We start from the raw sequence: 13177 nt of genomic DNA, 5'->3' as shown, positions 1-13177 counted from the left end.
TCTGCAAAATGGAAATACTCTACTTCGAAAAAAAATTCATTTTGTATACTTTTAGATGCGTATGAACTTCAGTAAATCTGCTTTAGTACTCACTGCGCAACCACGCCATGCTCTTGACAGCTGTTAAACAGACGCCTGTGGCTATAGCTATGTCATATGATCACTCAGAAGTAGGATACAGGAAAAAGACAGACACAGGTAATATGCAACATTTATTTATTCATTTAACAAGTATAAAACCCATTCGTACTTATAAAAAATAACATTTGAACTGCTATATATAGAGTATTAACCTCCGTAAGGTCTCGCCAGTCTATATAATAGCGAGCCGTTCACTCCCACCGTTGCGGTCCCTTAACACAGCGTCCGCACAATGACGCTACAGACCTCCGACCCTCTTGCTCGCTCGCAATCACCGTCCATTGTATCTAACTGGTCGGACACAAACACCTAATAACGGCTAATGACAATTGACATCGAAAATAATATCCTTTGTCAATCCAGTCAATATTCCGGCAAACGCGATCACCTATTGTTCTCCCTGGAGCAACAGGTGGAATATATATTTTTTTCCGTTGTCGAGGGGAGTGAGGAAACGGAGATTAAGGTAATATACTTTTACTGTTCTCGTTAACTGGACATCCTTGTCGTAAACCAACTTGGTAAAACATTTGTACTATCTGGGAAACAGTCTTATCTGTACTGAGCAAATGCTGTGAATCTGAATTGAGGTAACGGTCTGACGCCAAAGATGAAATGGAAGAAATGATGTCTGTTGCGTTGCTAAGAAACATAGCTGAGATTCAATTGTCATGGATCATAATGCGACAGAATCACCTTCTACGGAATAAAAAAAAGTTCATGGTTGCACAGTTTGCTTTGAAATAAGAGTTGTAATGCATCAAAACTGTAATACCACCATGTTGAACGTATAAAAAATTAAGAACCATCTAATGTTAAAATACCCAATCAATATAGAATTGAAAAGAAAATAGATACAAGTAGTTTCACTACGCCCCAAAGTATATGATAAATTCAAAGAAAATAAGGATACCCAGAAATAAAGCTGCTAACAAAAATATAAGAATTCTTTGGCAAATGTGAGCATCGTCACTGGAAAGCACTAACTTCCAAATCTCTTAAGTAGATTCCCCACGATTGACTTAAATAACCGGCCTGAGGCATTGATTGTTAATAGGAGTCGAAAGCGATATTCTGACATTCTAGGTGAATACGTCAACTGAAAACAGGGACTTATTAAGCAGATAACAAATTGTGTTACGAGCAAGAAACATACACTTAAACTTATTCTCCATGTGAAATGAAACGTTAGTTGAGTAAGTGTCTAAATGGAATGGAGGTACAGCACAGAGGCAGCGAAGGTGACGCATGAACAGTTCCTCGTAAATAGCAAACTTTTTAGCCACATCCTTGGTACATGAGGGAGATGGGATTTGCAAAAGAGAGCATGTTCTTTTTCCTCCTAAAATGTGTTTGATCATCTCGAAAATATTGCTACGGACTGGCCTAATCTTAAGACTGATACAGTCTTTCACCTACATAAGCCAGAACAAATTATTCTTCGTATATTCAATCTTATTATGGAGTACCGGGAACTTAGGTTCAGATTACTGAGTTGACGGGAGCATTTAGAATGTAAGCTACAGATGCATCTCCAAGAAGAGGAAAAAATGTATGAAGGACGTATTCAGCTTGGTTTGCCTTTTTTGAAGCGCAACTTACGATCTCACTGTTTATACCGAACTTAGCTGGAACTAAACTGAACTTTGTAACTCTTTTAAAGTACAATGCGAATATAATAATGCCTCAGCGTCCAGAATGAAAAGTTTCACGCCAGTGTCGCTCTTTGGACCATCCTCTCCACCTTGGATTTGTTCTTCAGGCTGCCGCTACGAGACTTCTCGAACTTCTGGTAGCTGCAACATACGAAATAACTTTTAATATCTTTCATACTATTAGTTTACAAGTGGTTCAAAATACCAGTACAGAAATACATTGAAACTTTGAAGGTGAATGTTCTGTGGAAGTAGATACGACAATATACACAGACTACATTGGTATTACTGGTTGAACTATGACTACCTAAGATAGAACATCTGGAGGCTCCAACTGAAATGGAAGAAATGTTACTTGGGCCCAATGCCTCGTGCTTCCGTATTCGAAAAGTAAATTGCGCCCAGGTAGTATATGATGGCTCACTAGCACAAGTTCGTAAGACACGCTGCACAGTACGCAGTGCAGCGTTAACTTTCAAAAATGAAAGGCCCCGTTGCGACAGGAAGGCAGTAAAAGAAACACCAAAAATGCGAAATACGGAATAATTTTCGGTTAGAGCTTCAGCGCACAACTCTCAGTCACTAGAAGCATTTACAAAACAAAGTGCAGTCATAGCATCCAGCATCGAGTCTGTAAAAAACAACGTGAACTAAATATTCACAAAGACACTCTTATACTCTCTAAACCCGTTGCAATGGACATTTGCTGTAAGTAAAAGGACTCTCTGAAAGTGAAAAACAAAAGGGAATTATAGTACAGACAGGGCCGGTTTTAGGCTCAAGCGACATATGATGCCGCTCTTCGAACTGAGACGAGTGGCAGCGGCGCCAGAGCTGTAGCTTCTCTATACAGGCTATATCACAATCAGTAGCGGCCGCGTAAGGCAGCCCTGGCACACAAATGCAAGATTTGTATACTGTGCTCATCGTCTTTAGTAGCGGAAATTTACACGGGTGAGAATGTACAAGGGAAAAAGGGTTAGAGGGCGGGAGCCAAATGGCAAGTCGCTTGTGCCGAAAAATATTCTAGAGCCGGCCCTGAGTACACAACAAGAAATTCTTACATACTTGGTCTACATACAACTGAGCCAACGTTGTACATATTTAACATAATAGAGACAGCAAAAATTAAGCAACTTTTCCACAGAAAATCCGTATCAGCGACATCAGTAGACATTAGACATCGTGAGCGAACAGAATGGGGCGCCCCGCGGAACTCACGGAGAACCGCGCTGCTGCTACGGTCGCAGGTTCGAATCCAGCCTCGGGCATGGATGTGTGTGATGGCCTTAGGTTGGTTAGGTTTAAGTAGTTCTAAGTCCAGGGGACTGATGACCTCAGATGTTAAGTCCCATAGTGCTAAGAGCCATCTGAACCATTTGAACTCACCGACATCGAACGTGGTCAGGTGATTGGGTGTCACTTGTGTCATACGTCTATAGGCGAGATTTCCACACTCCTAAACATCCCTAGATCCACGGTTTCCGATGTGATAGTTAAGTGGAAACGTGAAGAGACACGTACAGCACAAAAGCGTACAGGCCGACCACGTCTGTTGATTAACAGACCGCCGACAGTTGAAGAGGGTTGTAATGTGTAATAGGCAGACATCTATCCAGACCATCACACACGAATTTCAGACTGCATCAGTATCCACTGCAAGCACTATGACAGTTAGGCTGAAGGTGAGAAAACTTGGATTTCATGGCCGAGCGGCTGCTCATAAGTCACACATCACGCCGGTAAATACCAAACGACGCCTCGCTTGGTGTAAGGAGCGTAAATACTGGACGATTCAACAGTGGAAAAACGCTATGAGGAGTGACGAATCACGGTACACAATGTGGCTATCCGATGTCAGGGTATGGGTATGGCGAATGCCCGATGAACGTCATCTGCCAGCGTGTGTAGTGACAACAGTAAAATTCGGAGGCGGTGGTGTTATGGTGTGGTCGAGTTTTTCATGGAGGGGGCTTGCACCCCTTGTTGTTTTGCGTGGCACTATCAAAGCACAGGCCTAAATTGATGTTTTAAGCACCTTCTTGCTTCCCACTGTTGAAGAGCAATTCGGGGATGGCGACTGCATCTTTCAACACGCTCGAGTACCTTATCATAATGCACAGCCTGCGGCGGAGTGGTTACACGACAATAACATCCCTGTAGTGTACTGGCCTGCACAGAGTCCTGACCTGAATCCTATAGAACACCTTTGGGATGTTTTGGAACGCCTACTTCGTGCCAGGCCTCACCGACGAACATCGATACCTTTCCTCAGCGCAGCACTCCGTGAAAAATGGGCTGCCATTCCCCAAGAATCCTTCCGGCACCTGAATGAACGTATGCCTGCGAGAGTGGAAGCTGTCATCAAGGCTTAGAGTGGGCCAACACAATACTGAATTCCAGCAATACCGATGGAGGGCGCCACGAACTTGTGAGTAATTTTCAGTCAGGTGTCCGGATACTTTTGATCGCATAGTGTACCTGCAGACACGTCCCACTGAGGAATGGGGTTATGAGGCACGTGACACTGCCTCCGTATACGTATGTGAACGAGATGAACCGCTGTTAGCGTCCACTGCTTTCAGGGATCACTCTCAGCTCGTGCGCTCGCCGGAGAAAGGTGGCACATAAAGCGTACGAGAAATGACTGCGAGCTGCTAAGCGATGGCAGCTGTAGCCATTGACTCAGAGAGCGAGACTATGTACTCACTCCCACATACTCGCAGCAGGCACCGAGTGAGTACACAGAAACGGGCTGGAACACACCTCCCTTCGACAGGTCAACGTGGCGTAGTGCGATCCCATAGTCTCCGGAACATCCCAAGTCAGTCTAGTATTCTTTGCTGCGTACTTACCAGACACGCGCCGTTTGTCATTCTGTTTATCACCTACGCTGCGAACTTGATTCAAGTTGTTTGTCGGTGACAGTACTTATTATAGCTTTATCACGGACTTGGGCCTTATGCAAGGACTATGTGTTTCTCCATATTTGGCGTTTATATAACCGCAGCCAGCCAGAAGCTTTTCTTATGCGCCTAACTCTTAAGGGTACAGAGCTTCGGAAGCAACATTCCATCAAGGCTTCAGCCATGTTCTCAACAGGCTTATGAGGAGCAGGTCAAGCTAGTTTCGTACGACGGGTCGTGTGTCCTAGTAGCGGCGGGCTAGCCGTGATGTACATGGACGTGTGTCCGTACCTATATCTACTGCATGTTTATACTCCACAATTCATCCTACTGTATGTGGTGGATATCGTTAGGCATTCCTACCGTCTGTTCCATTCACGAATCGTCTGTAGAAAAATGACCGTCGGTAGTGCTCTGTATGAGTTCAAATTTCTCTGATTTCACTGTCATGATTATTTCGTGAGCTATATGCGGGAGGAAGCAATATGTTGCTTGACTCTACCTTGAACACGGGCTCTCATACAGTTTTAAAGGTAAGCCTCTTCCTTATGGTTCCAGACTGGCGAGCAGTATTCAAGATTCTGTTGAATGAGAATTTTGTAAGGTACTTTCTTCATAGATGTTCACAGGAATCGCAAGAGAAAAAGTGGCGTGTAGGAAAATGTGCTCTCTCACAGTTTTGTAGGTAAATCTCTTCCCGAGCCACACTGCATCACTTGTAGCTTCTGCCACCAGATTTCGTTGACCTTGTCCGAGGCGCTGCTACACTGACTGAACGAATCTAGGACGAATTCTCTATTAATCTCTGAATCCGAAGTGGTAGGGCTTCCAGGGTAATTAGCAGTATTCAACATTCGGTTGAACGAGGATTTTGAAAGCTACTTTCTTCGTGGATGTTCGTAGGCAAACACAAGAGAAAAAGTGGCGGGCAAGGCATGAGGGGGCATTTGCTCCAATTGAAACCCCGAGCGAACATGCGCAGTGATTAGCATTCATGAGGATTGCGGCTCAAACCCGCGTAAGGCCATCCTGATTAGGTTTTCCTTGATTTCCCTAGATCACTTCAAGCAAATGCTGCGATGGTTCCTTTGAAAGGGCACGGCCGATTTCCTTCCCCACCCTTCTCTAATCCGTGCTTTTGCACCGTCTCTAACAACCTCGTTGTCGACGGGATGTTAAACAGTAATCTCCTCCTCCTCCGACTGAAATTTGGGCATCAGTATGGAATTTTTGACATTGTTTCTTTTTCAGTAGTTATCTCATTATATATTTTAGAAATATGGGCGTGTCCTTTATATTGCAAGCCTCTCATACCACTTTTGTTATTATTTGCTATCATATTACGACCAACAACTATTTACTATTGATCGATATGTTTATTAAGGGACACCGCTTATTTATATCCTGGGACTGCATCTATGGAGCGTTCTCTACCAAGATTCGTTTGTCGAAGTTTGTCGCCGTTTCAATGGAAACCAACCGAGATCAGCGTCTGCCAATTCCATAGTAACCAACATCTACGGAATGTCGTCTGCCGGACATCACCTGTCGATACTCGCAGCCATCTCTTTGAAAATCGCCGTGCTCCTGCAGCTCGGAAACGCCGTCCTCCATATCTACAGCTACATCTACATCTATACTCTGCAAACCACCGTGAGGTGCATGGCACTGGGTACGTCCCTTTGCCAGTTATTAGAGTTTCTTCCTGTTCCATTCACAAATTGAGCGCGGGAAGAATGATTGAATGCGTCTGTTCGTGCAGTAATTATTCTTATCTTATGCTCACGATCCATATGTGAGCGATACGTAGGGGATTGTAGTATATTCCTAGAGTCACCATTTAAAGCCGGTTCATGAAACTTTATTAATAGGCTTTCTCGGCATAGTTTACGCCTACCTACAACAGTCTTCCACTTCAGTTCCTTCAGTAGCTATGTGACACTGTCCCACGGATTAAACAAACCTGTGACCATTCGTGCTGCCCTTCTCTCTATACGTTCAATATCCGCTGTTAGTCCTATTTGGTATGAGTCCATCGAAACCAACAGCACTGTAAGTATTTTCCCTGCATGCCCCGGGAGGGCAGCCCATATGCAACGAATGCGATGCTTACTGGTTTCCTTTTCAAGGCATTTAGTATATTTGACAATAGCTGTATTAACAACCTGCTTCTTCTTTGCTATAAAATTATTCTAAGTAATTATGTCATTTTACTAATAAGTACATCCTTTTGCACATAATTCTTTTGACTTATACCTGATTGATTAAAGCTGACATGCAGATACAGCTAACATGGGTATATTTATGTTTTGTAATTTTAGCTCGTTCTAAGTTCTTTTATGTATTTCTCTAATTTATATCCTGCGTCATATTACAGTACTGAAGGTCTGAAAATGATCATGTGATGATCGAAACCGGACACCTCCTAATAAAAGTTCCTTTTCTATCTAGACTATTTGATAATTAATTCAAATATTCTATTTTGATCGCTGACTATCTCCAGCAATGTTTTGGAAAATAATTAATATTAAGGAGTTTTATTTGGAGGTCCCACATAAACCGTACCAGACACATTTCTGTAGATGTTTTACAGCTGTTAACAGTTTCCAGTGAACTACGTTCAACAGTACAATGACATAGGAATGAGGCATCCCCTTTATTTATGCACAATGTGGTTTCATTTCTCTTCTGTTGACAGTCAGCTGCTAGTCCCCGCACGAGGCGTGGCTCCTCAGTAGGTCTTCCTGAAATCATGCACAACTTTTGGGCGCTGTTATTGCCCTTAACACAAGAGAACCATGCAACTTCTAACGCTGTCCATCAGGTAACTGACATAGCGACGGTCTTGTAACTGTTCTTTGGCAGAACACCTGAAGCTATTTTTAAACCCGACAATTTCTTTCCGTTCCCAGTGTACTGATGTCTATTTGCTATTAAGCCTCTAATGCAGTCTGAAAGCTGGTCCGATATCCATAAGAGCACAATAATTGTTATGTATTGCTCATTAAATGAGCAGAAAGAACTATTACTGTTTGATTACGCTACGTATGATAAACCACTGGTAACAGTAATGACCACAAGCGGCATAAAGCGGACCGGAAACATAAAACCAACGGTAAGAAAGGCAGACACCAGACAGATTCAGCGGAAAATCCTAAAGAAAGAATTCAGCTATAACAGAAGCAGCTTACAAAACCATGCTTCTACAGATTCTTGAGTATTACTCGTCAGTCGGAGACCATTACGAAGAGCAATCGACAGATGACACACGAAAGATACAAAGAAGAGAGGTTCTGTGGAGTAAGCGCCAGACTGTAACGGAGATGCTAATCAAACTCCAGTGACGGACACTACAAGAGTTTTAGGGTGCACCGCAGTGTGGTTTACTGTTAAAATATTCCAACACTGTACTTTCCAAGCTAGTTTCAGGCAATATATTATTTCCATCCACATGACTCTCCCGAAATAACTATGGCGCGAAAATCTGGGAAATTTGAGCTGATACAGAGACTTAAAGACAACCCCTCTTCCAGGGAATGTAACATGAAATGGGGGGGGGGGGGGGGGACGATAGTGATGTCAGAAGTACGTTCCAGGTGTGGTTTGTAGTAATTTCACTATGCGTCGGGAATATGATGGGCATCGAAATTTACTGTCGCAGAGTGAGCTGCTTGTGAAAGCCTGAAAGTCGACAACGCGGGGTCTTTAAGTGTTCCATAGTCCCTCAACATCTTGACAGCAAATGGGTCTGTCTGAATGCGGAACAGTAGTTGGAGCTAGACGCGTGGGACATTACATTTCGAAAATCGTCGCGGAATGCAATATTCTGAGCTCAACAGTGTCAACAGTGTGCCGAGAATACCAAATTTCAGACATTCACCACAAACGTCGCACTTAACGATGGACGGCAGCGGCGCTTGCTTGGAGTTGTCAGTGCTAACAGACAAACAACACTGTGTGAAATAATCGCAGAAATCAATGTGGGACGTAAGACGAGCGTATCTGTTAGGACTGCGTGACAAAATTTGGCGTTAATGGGCTATGGAAACAGATGACTGGCGAGAGTACCTTTGCTAACAGCACGACATCGCCTGCAGCGCCTCTCGTGGGCTCGTGACCATATCGGTGGACCCTAGACGACTGGAAAACCTTAGCCCGGTCAGATTAGTCCAGATTTCAGTTGGTAAGAGCTAATGGTAAGGTTCGAGTGTGGCGCAGACCCCGCGAAGCAATGGACCCAAGTTGTCAACAAGGCACTGAGCAATATGGTGGCGGCTCCATAAAGGAGTGGGTTGTGTTTACAAGGAATGGACTGGATCCACTGGTCCAAATGAACTGATCACTGGCTGGAAATGCTTATGTTCGGCTACTTGGAGGCCATTTGCAGCCATTCACGGACTTCATGTTCCCAAAGAACTATGGAATTTGTATGGATGAAAATGCACCATGTCGCCGGACAACAGTTGTTCGCGACTGGTTTGAAGTGCATTATGGGCATTTTGAGCTAATGGTCGGACCATCCAGACACCCGACATGAATCCCATCAAATATTTATTGGACATAATCCAGAAGTCATTTCCTGCACAACATCCTTCACCGGCAACACTTTCTCAATTACGGACGGCTATAGAAGCAGCATGGTTCAATATTTCTGTAGGGGACGTCCAATGAATTGTTCTGTCCAGTCCACGTCGAGTTTCTGCACTACGCTGGGCAAAAGGAGGTCCGTCACGGTATTAGGAGACATCCCATGACTTCTATCACCTCAGTGTACTTTTCGTGTGTCACTTGTTTTCATTTCTGCACGTTCCCAATAGGTGGCAGCATTTGCTCACAGAAAACAGTTTTGTTTGGTTTTAATAAGTCTGGAATAGAATGTGTCTAGAACATTAACACACACAACACTATCGAATAAGTAATTGTTTTATCACAACAATACACCGACGTATTTTTTTCGTTTTAGCATTGACACTACATCCGGCAACGATCTATTCTTTCACACTCCAGTGGCACCGTTTTCATAATTTTTAAGAATTAGTATCGCGTTTTCTGAATATTGTACTATTCCAGTTATTTTCTAAAACAAATAGTAGTTCCATTTTGAACAAGTTCTAATATTTTGGTGAATCTCGCCAGTTAAAAAAAAAAACAGTATTTTAATCTTATTTTGTAACAGAACAATGCTCTAACCACTAATATAAACTTTTCATTCATATAATCAGAGTTGAGGAATGAGAAAAACAATCTATATATACAGGGTGGTCCATTGAAAGTGACTGGGCCAAATATCTCACGCAATAAGCATCAAACGAAAAAACTACAAAACGAAACTCCTCTAGCTTGAAGGGGGAAACCAGCTGGCCCTATGGTTGGCCCGCTAGATGGCGCTGCCATAGGTCAAACGGATATCAACTGCGTTTTTTTAAACAGTAACCCACATTTTTATTAGATATTCGTGTAGTACGTAAAGAAATATGAATGTTTTAGTTGGACCATTTTTTTCGCTTTGTAGATGGCGCTGTAATAGTCACAAACGTATAAGTATGTGGTATCACGTAACATTCCGCCAGTGCGGACGGTATTTGCTTCGTGATACATTACCCGTGTTAAAATGGACCGTTTACCAATTGCGGAGAAGGTCGATATCGTGTTGATGTATGGCTATCGTGATCAAAATGCCCAACGGGCGTGTGCTATGTATGCTGCTCGGTATCCTGGACGACATCATACAAGTGTCCGGACCGTTCGCCGTATAGTTACGTTATTTAAGGAAACAGGAAGTGTTCAGCCACATGTGAAACGTCAACCACGACCTGCAACAAATGATGATGCCCAAGTTGGTGTTTTAGCTGCTGTCGCGGCTAATCCTCACATCAGTAGCAGACAAATTGCGCGAGAATCGGGAATCTCAAAAACGTCGGTGTTGAGAATGCTACATCAACATCGACTGCACCCGTACCATATTTATATGCACCAGGAATTGCATGGCGACGACTTTGAACGTCGTATACAGTTCTGCCACTGGGCACAAGAGAAATTACGGGACGATGACAGATTTTTTTCACGCGTTCTATTTAGCGACGAAGCGTCATTCACCAACAGCGGTAACGTAAACCGGCATAATAGGCACTATTGGGCAACGGAAAATCCACGATGGCTGCGACAAGTGGAACATAAGCGTTCTTGGCGGGTTAATGTACGGTGCGGCATTATGGGAGGAAGGATAATTGGCCCCCATTTTGTCGATGGCAATCTAAATGGTGCAATGTATGCTGATTTCCTACGTAATGTTTTACCGATGTTACTACAAGATGTTTCATTGCATGACAGCATGGCGATGTACTTCCAACATGATGGATGTCCGGCACATAGCTCGCGTGCGGTTGAAGCGGTATTGAATAGCATATTTCACGACAGGTGGATTGGTCGTTGAAGCACCATACCATGGCCCGCACGTTCACCGGATCTGACGTCCCCGGATTTCTTTCTGTGGGGTAAGTTGAAGGATATTTGCTATCGTGATCCACCGACAACGCCTGGCAACATGCGTCAACGCATTGTCAATGGATGTGCGAACATTACGGAAGGCGAACTACTCGCTGTTGAGAGGAATGTCGTTACACGTATTGCCAAATGCATTGAGGCTGACGGACATCATTTTGAGCATTTACTGCATTAATGTGGTATTTACAAGTAATCACGCTGTAACAGCATGCGTTCTCAGAAATGATTAGTTCACGAAGGGACATGTATCACATTGGAACAACCGAAATATAATGTTCAAACGTACTTACGTTCTGTATTTTAGTTTAAAAAACCTACCTGTTACCAACTGTTCGTCTAAAATTGTGAGCCATATGTTTGTGACTATTACAGCGCCATCTATCACAAAGCGAAAAAAGTGGTCCAACAAAAACATTCATATTTCTTAACGTACTACACGAATAGGTAATAAAAATCGGGGTCCCTATTTTAAAAAAATGCAGTTGATATCCATTTGACTTATGGCAGCGCCATCTAGCGGGCCGACCATACCGCCATCTGGTTTCCCCCATCAAGCTAGACAAGTTTCGTTCTTTGTAGTTTTTTTCGTTTGATGCTTATTTCGTGAGATATTTGGCCCGGTCACGATCAATGGACCACCCGGTATATCATGTTTCATAATTCCTACTACTGGTTTCCAGGGCGTTAAAAGATAAAATTTTGATAAGAAAACGATGTGCTGAAATGCACCGTTTGGATATAAACTCAGTTTGAAGATAGGATCACGTTCAAATCGCCCGCTTCACGGTACGCACACATACTGAGAAGAGGGCACTGTCGTCAGTTAGTGTTGCAATTATGGCGTCACATTTTATTTATTTATTGCCAAATTATAGACATGTGACCTGACGTTCTGAAACAGGTAGTACATCTTATAGTTTTCTGCTTTCATCTTTTTGTGGTTCGTTTTATTTTTATCTACAACGCTTTACAAAGAACAATACTTTTTAAAATAATAAAATTTAAGGTTGAAATATAAACAAAATTTTGTTGTTTTTTAAGAAGAATATAAAAAGATTATAGGATACAGGAAAGATGTGTTAGTGCCATCACCGATTGTGACTGCCGCTGAATATCTCAGAAAGATTTATTCGAGCTGCTGACCGGCAGTCACAACAAAAAATTTAGTTTTGTTAGTATCACGGAAATAGTATTGCTAATCCTATGCATTAACTTTAGGTGCTCATCCGTGTACAGTATTTGGTACTTTCTTGGCAGGATCGCCAGCACCTTATGCTTATTTATTGTCACATCTCGTCTTCGTCCTCCGGTTTCTCTTCAGTATCACTGTTTTCACTGTCACTGTGGGTATCGCTGTCCGCCATCTGGAGATCGTTGTTACGTTGCATATACGCATGTCTGTTATTTCGTGTCCGCAGGCACTCTTCATGCGTTGTTTTTGAAATATTGTCTGTCAGTACGTTTAGTTGTGCCCATTGTGCTTCGTCTCATATATGTCAGCTTCTGTGCAGTCTAAGTGTAGTGTATGTCCATTGTTCGCGTATTTCCCGCGGAAAAAGACAGTGTTTTCTGGGGAACCTTCTTCCCCACATGTGTATGTAGATGTCTGTCTCAGACACAGGTGAGGTCCGTGTCCGGTTAAGAAACGTACCATACCGTGGCTGGGATCGATATATTTCATTCTCAACCGCGCCCTCGCATCACATACCATTTAAGCCCGACTATAGCAACACCTGCGAGAAACTGGTACTTTCGCAACTGGGAGGATTGACTGTGGTGTTCCACGGACTCGTCGCACTCTACACTTTGAAGAGGATGTCCTTCCATACGCAGAAAAGAACCCTACGGTGAGTACTCGAAACACTGCCCATACAGAGCTTACTGTCTATGCTGCGTGCGTACTGCGAAGTGAGCATTTTCGAAATGATAACGATCTTCAAATTTTTTTACACACAAACTGTACATTGCTGA

At 43.1% G+C, this 13177-nt stretch overlaps 1 protein-coding gene across 3 annotated transcripts in view; it reads right to left on the bottom strand.

The window, feature by feature from the left end:
* Positions 1-211: 211 nt before the first annotated feature.
* The window catches only part of LOC126162044 (peroxisome biogenesis factor 1), a 371455-nt gene continuing 358489 nt past the window's right edge, over positions 212-13177 (bottom strand). For all 3 annotated transcript variants that reach the window (XM_049918280.1, XM_049918281.1, XM_049918282.1), the window contains one exon: positions 212-1937. In XM_049918280.1, the coding sequence (XP_049774237.1) occupies positions 1850-1937 (88 nt within the window). In that variant the 3' untranslated portion in view covers positions 212-1849. The remainder of the gene's footprint in view (positions 1938-13177) is intronic.

Source organism: Schistocerca cancellata, chromosome 2 (genome assembly GCF_023864275.1).
Source record: "Schistocerca cancellata isolate TAMUIC-IGC-003103 chromosome 2, iqSchCanc2.1, whole genome shotgun sequence".
Lineage (NCBI taxonomy): Eukaryota > Metazoa > Arthropoda > Insecta > Orthoptera > Acrididae > Schistocerca > Schistocerca cancellata.
This window is presented reverse-complemented; position numbering and strand designations above follow the sequence as displayed.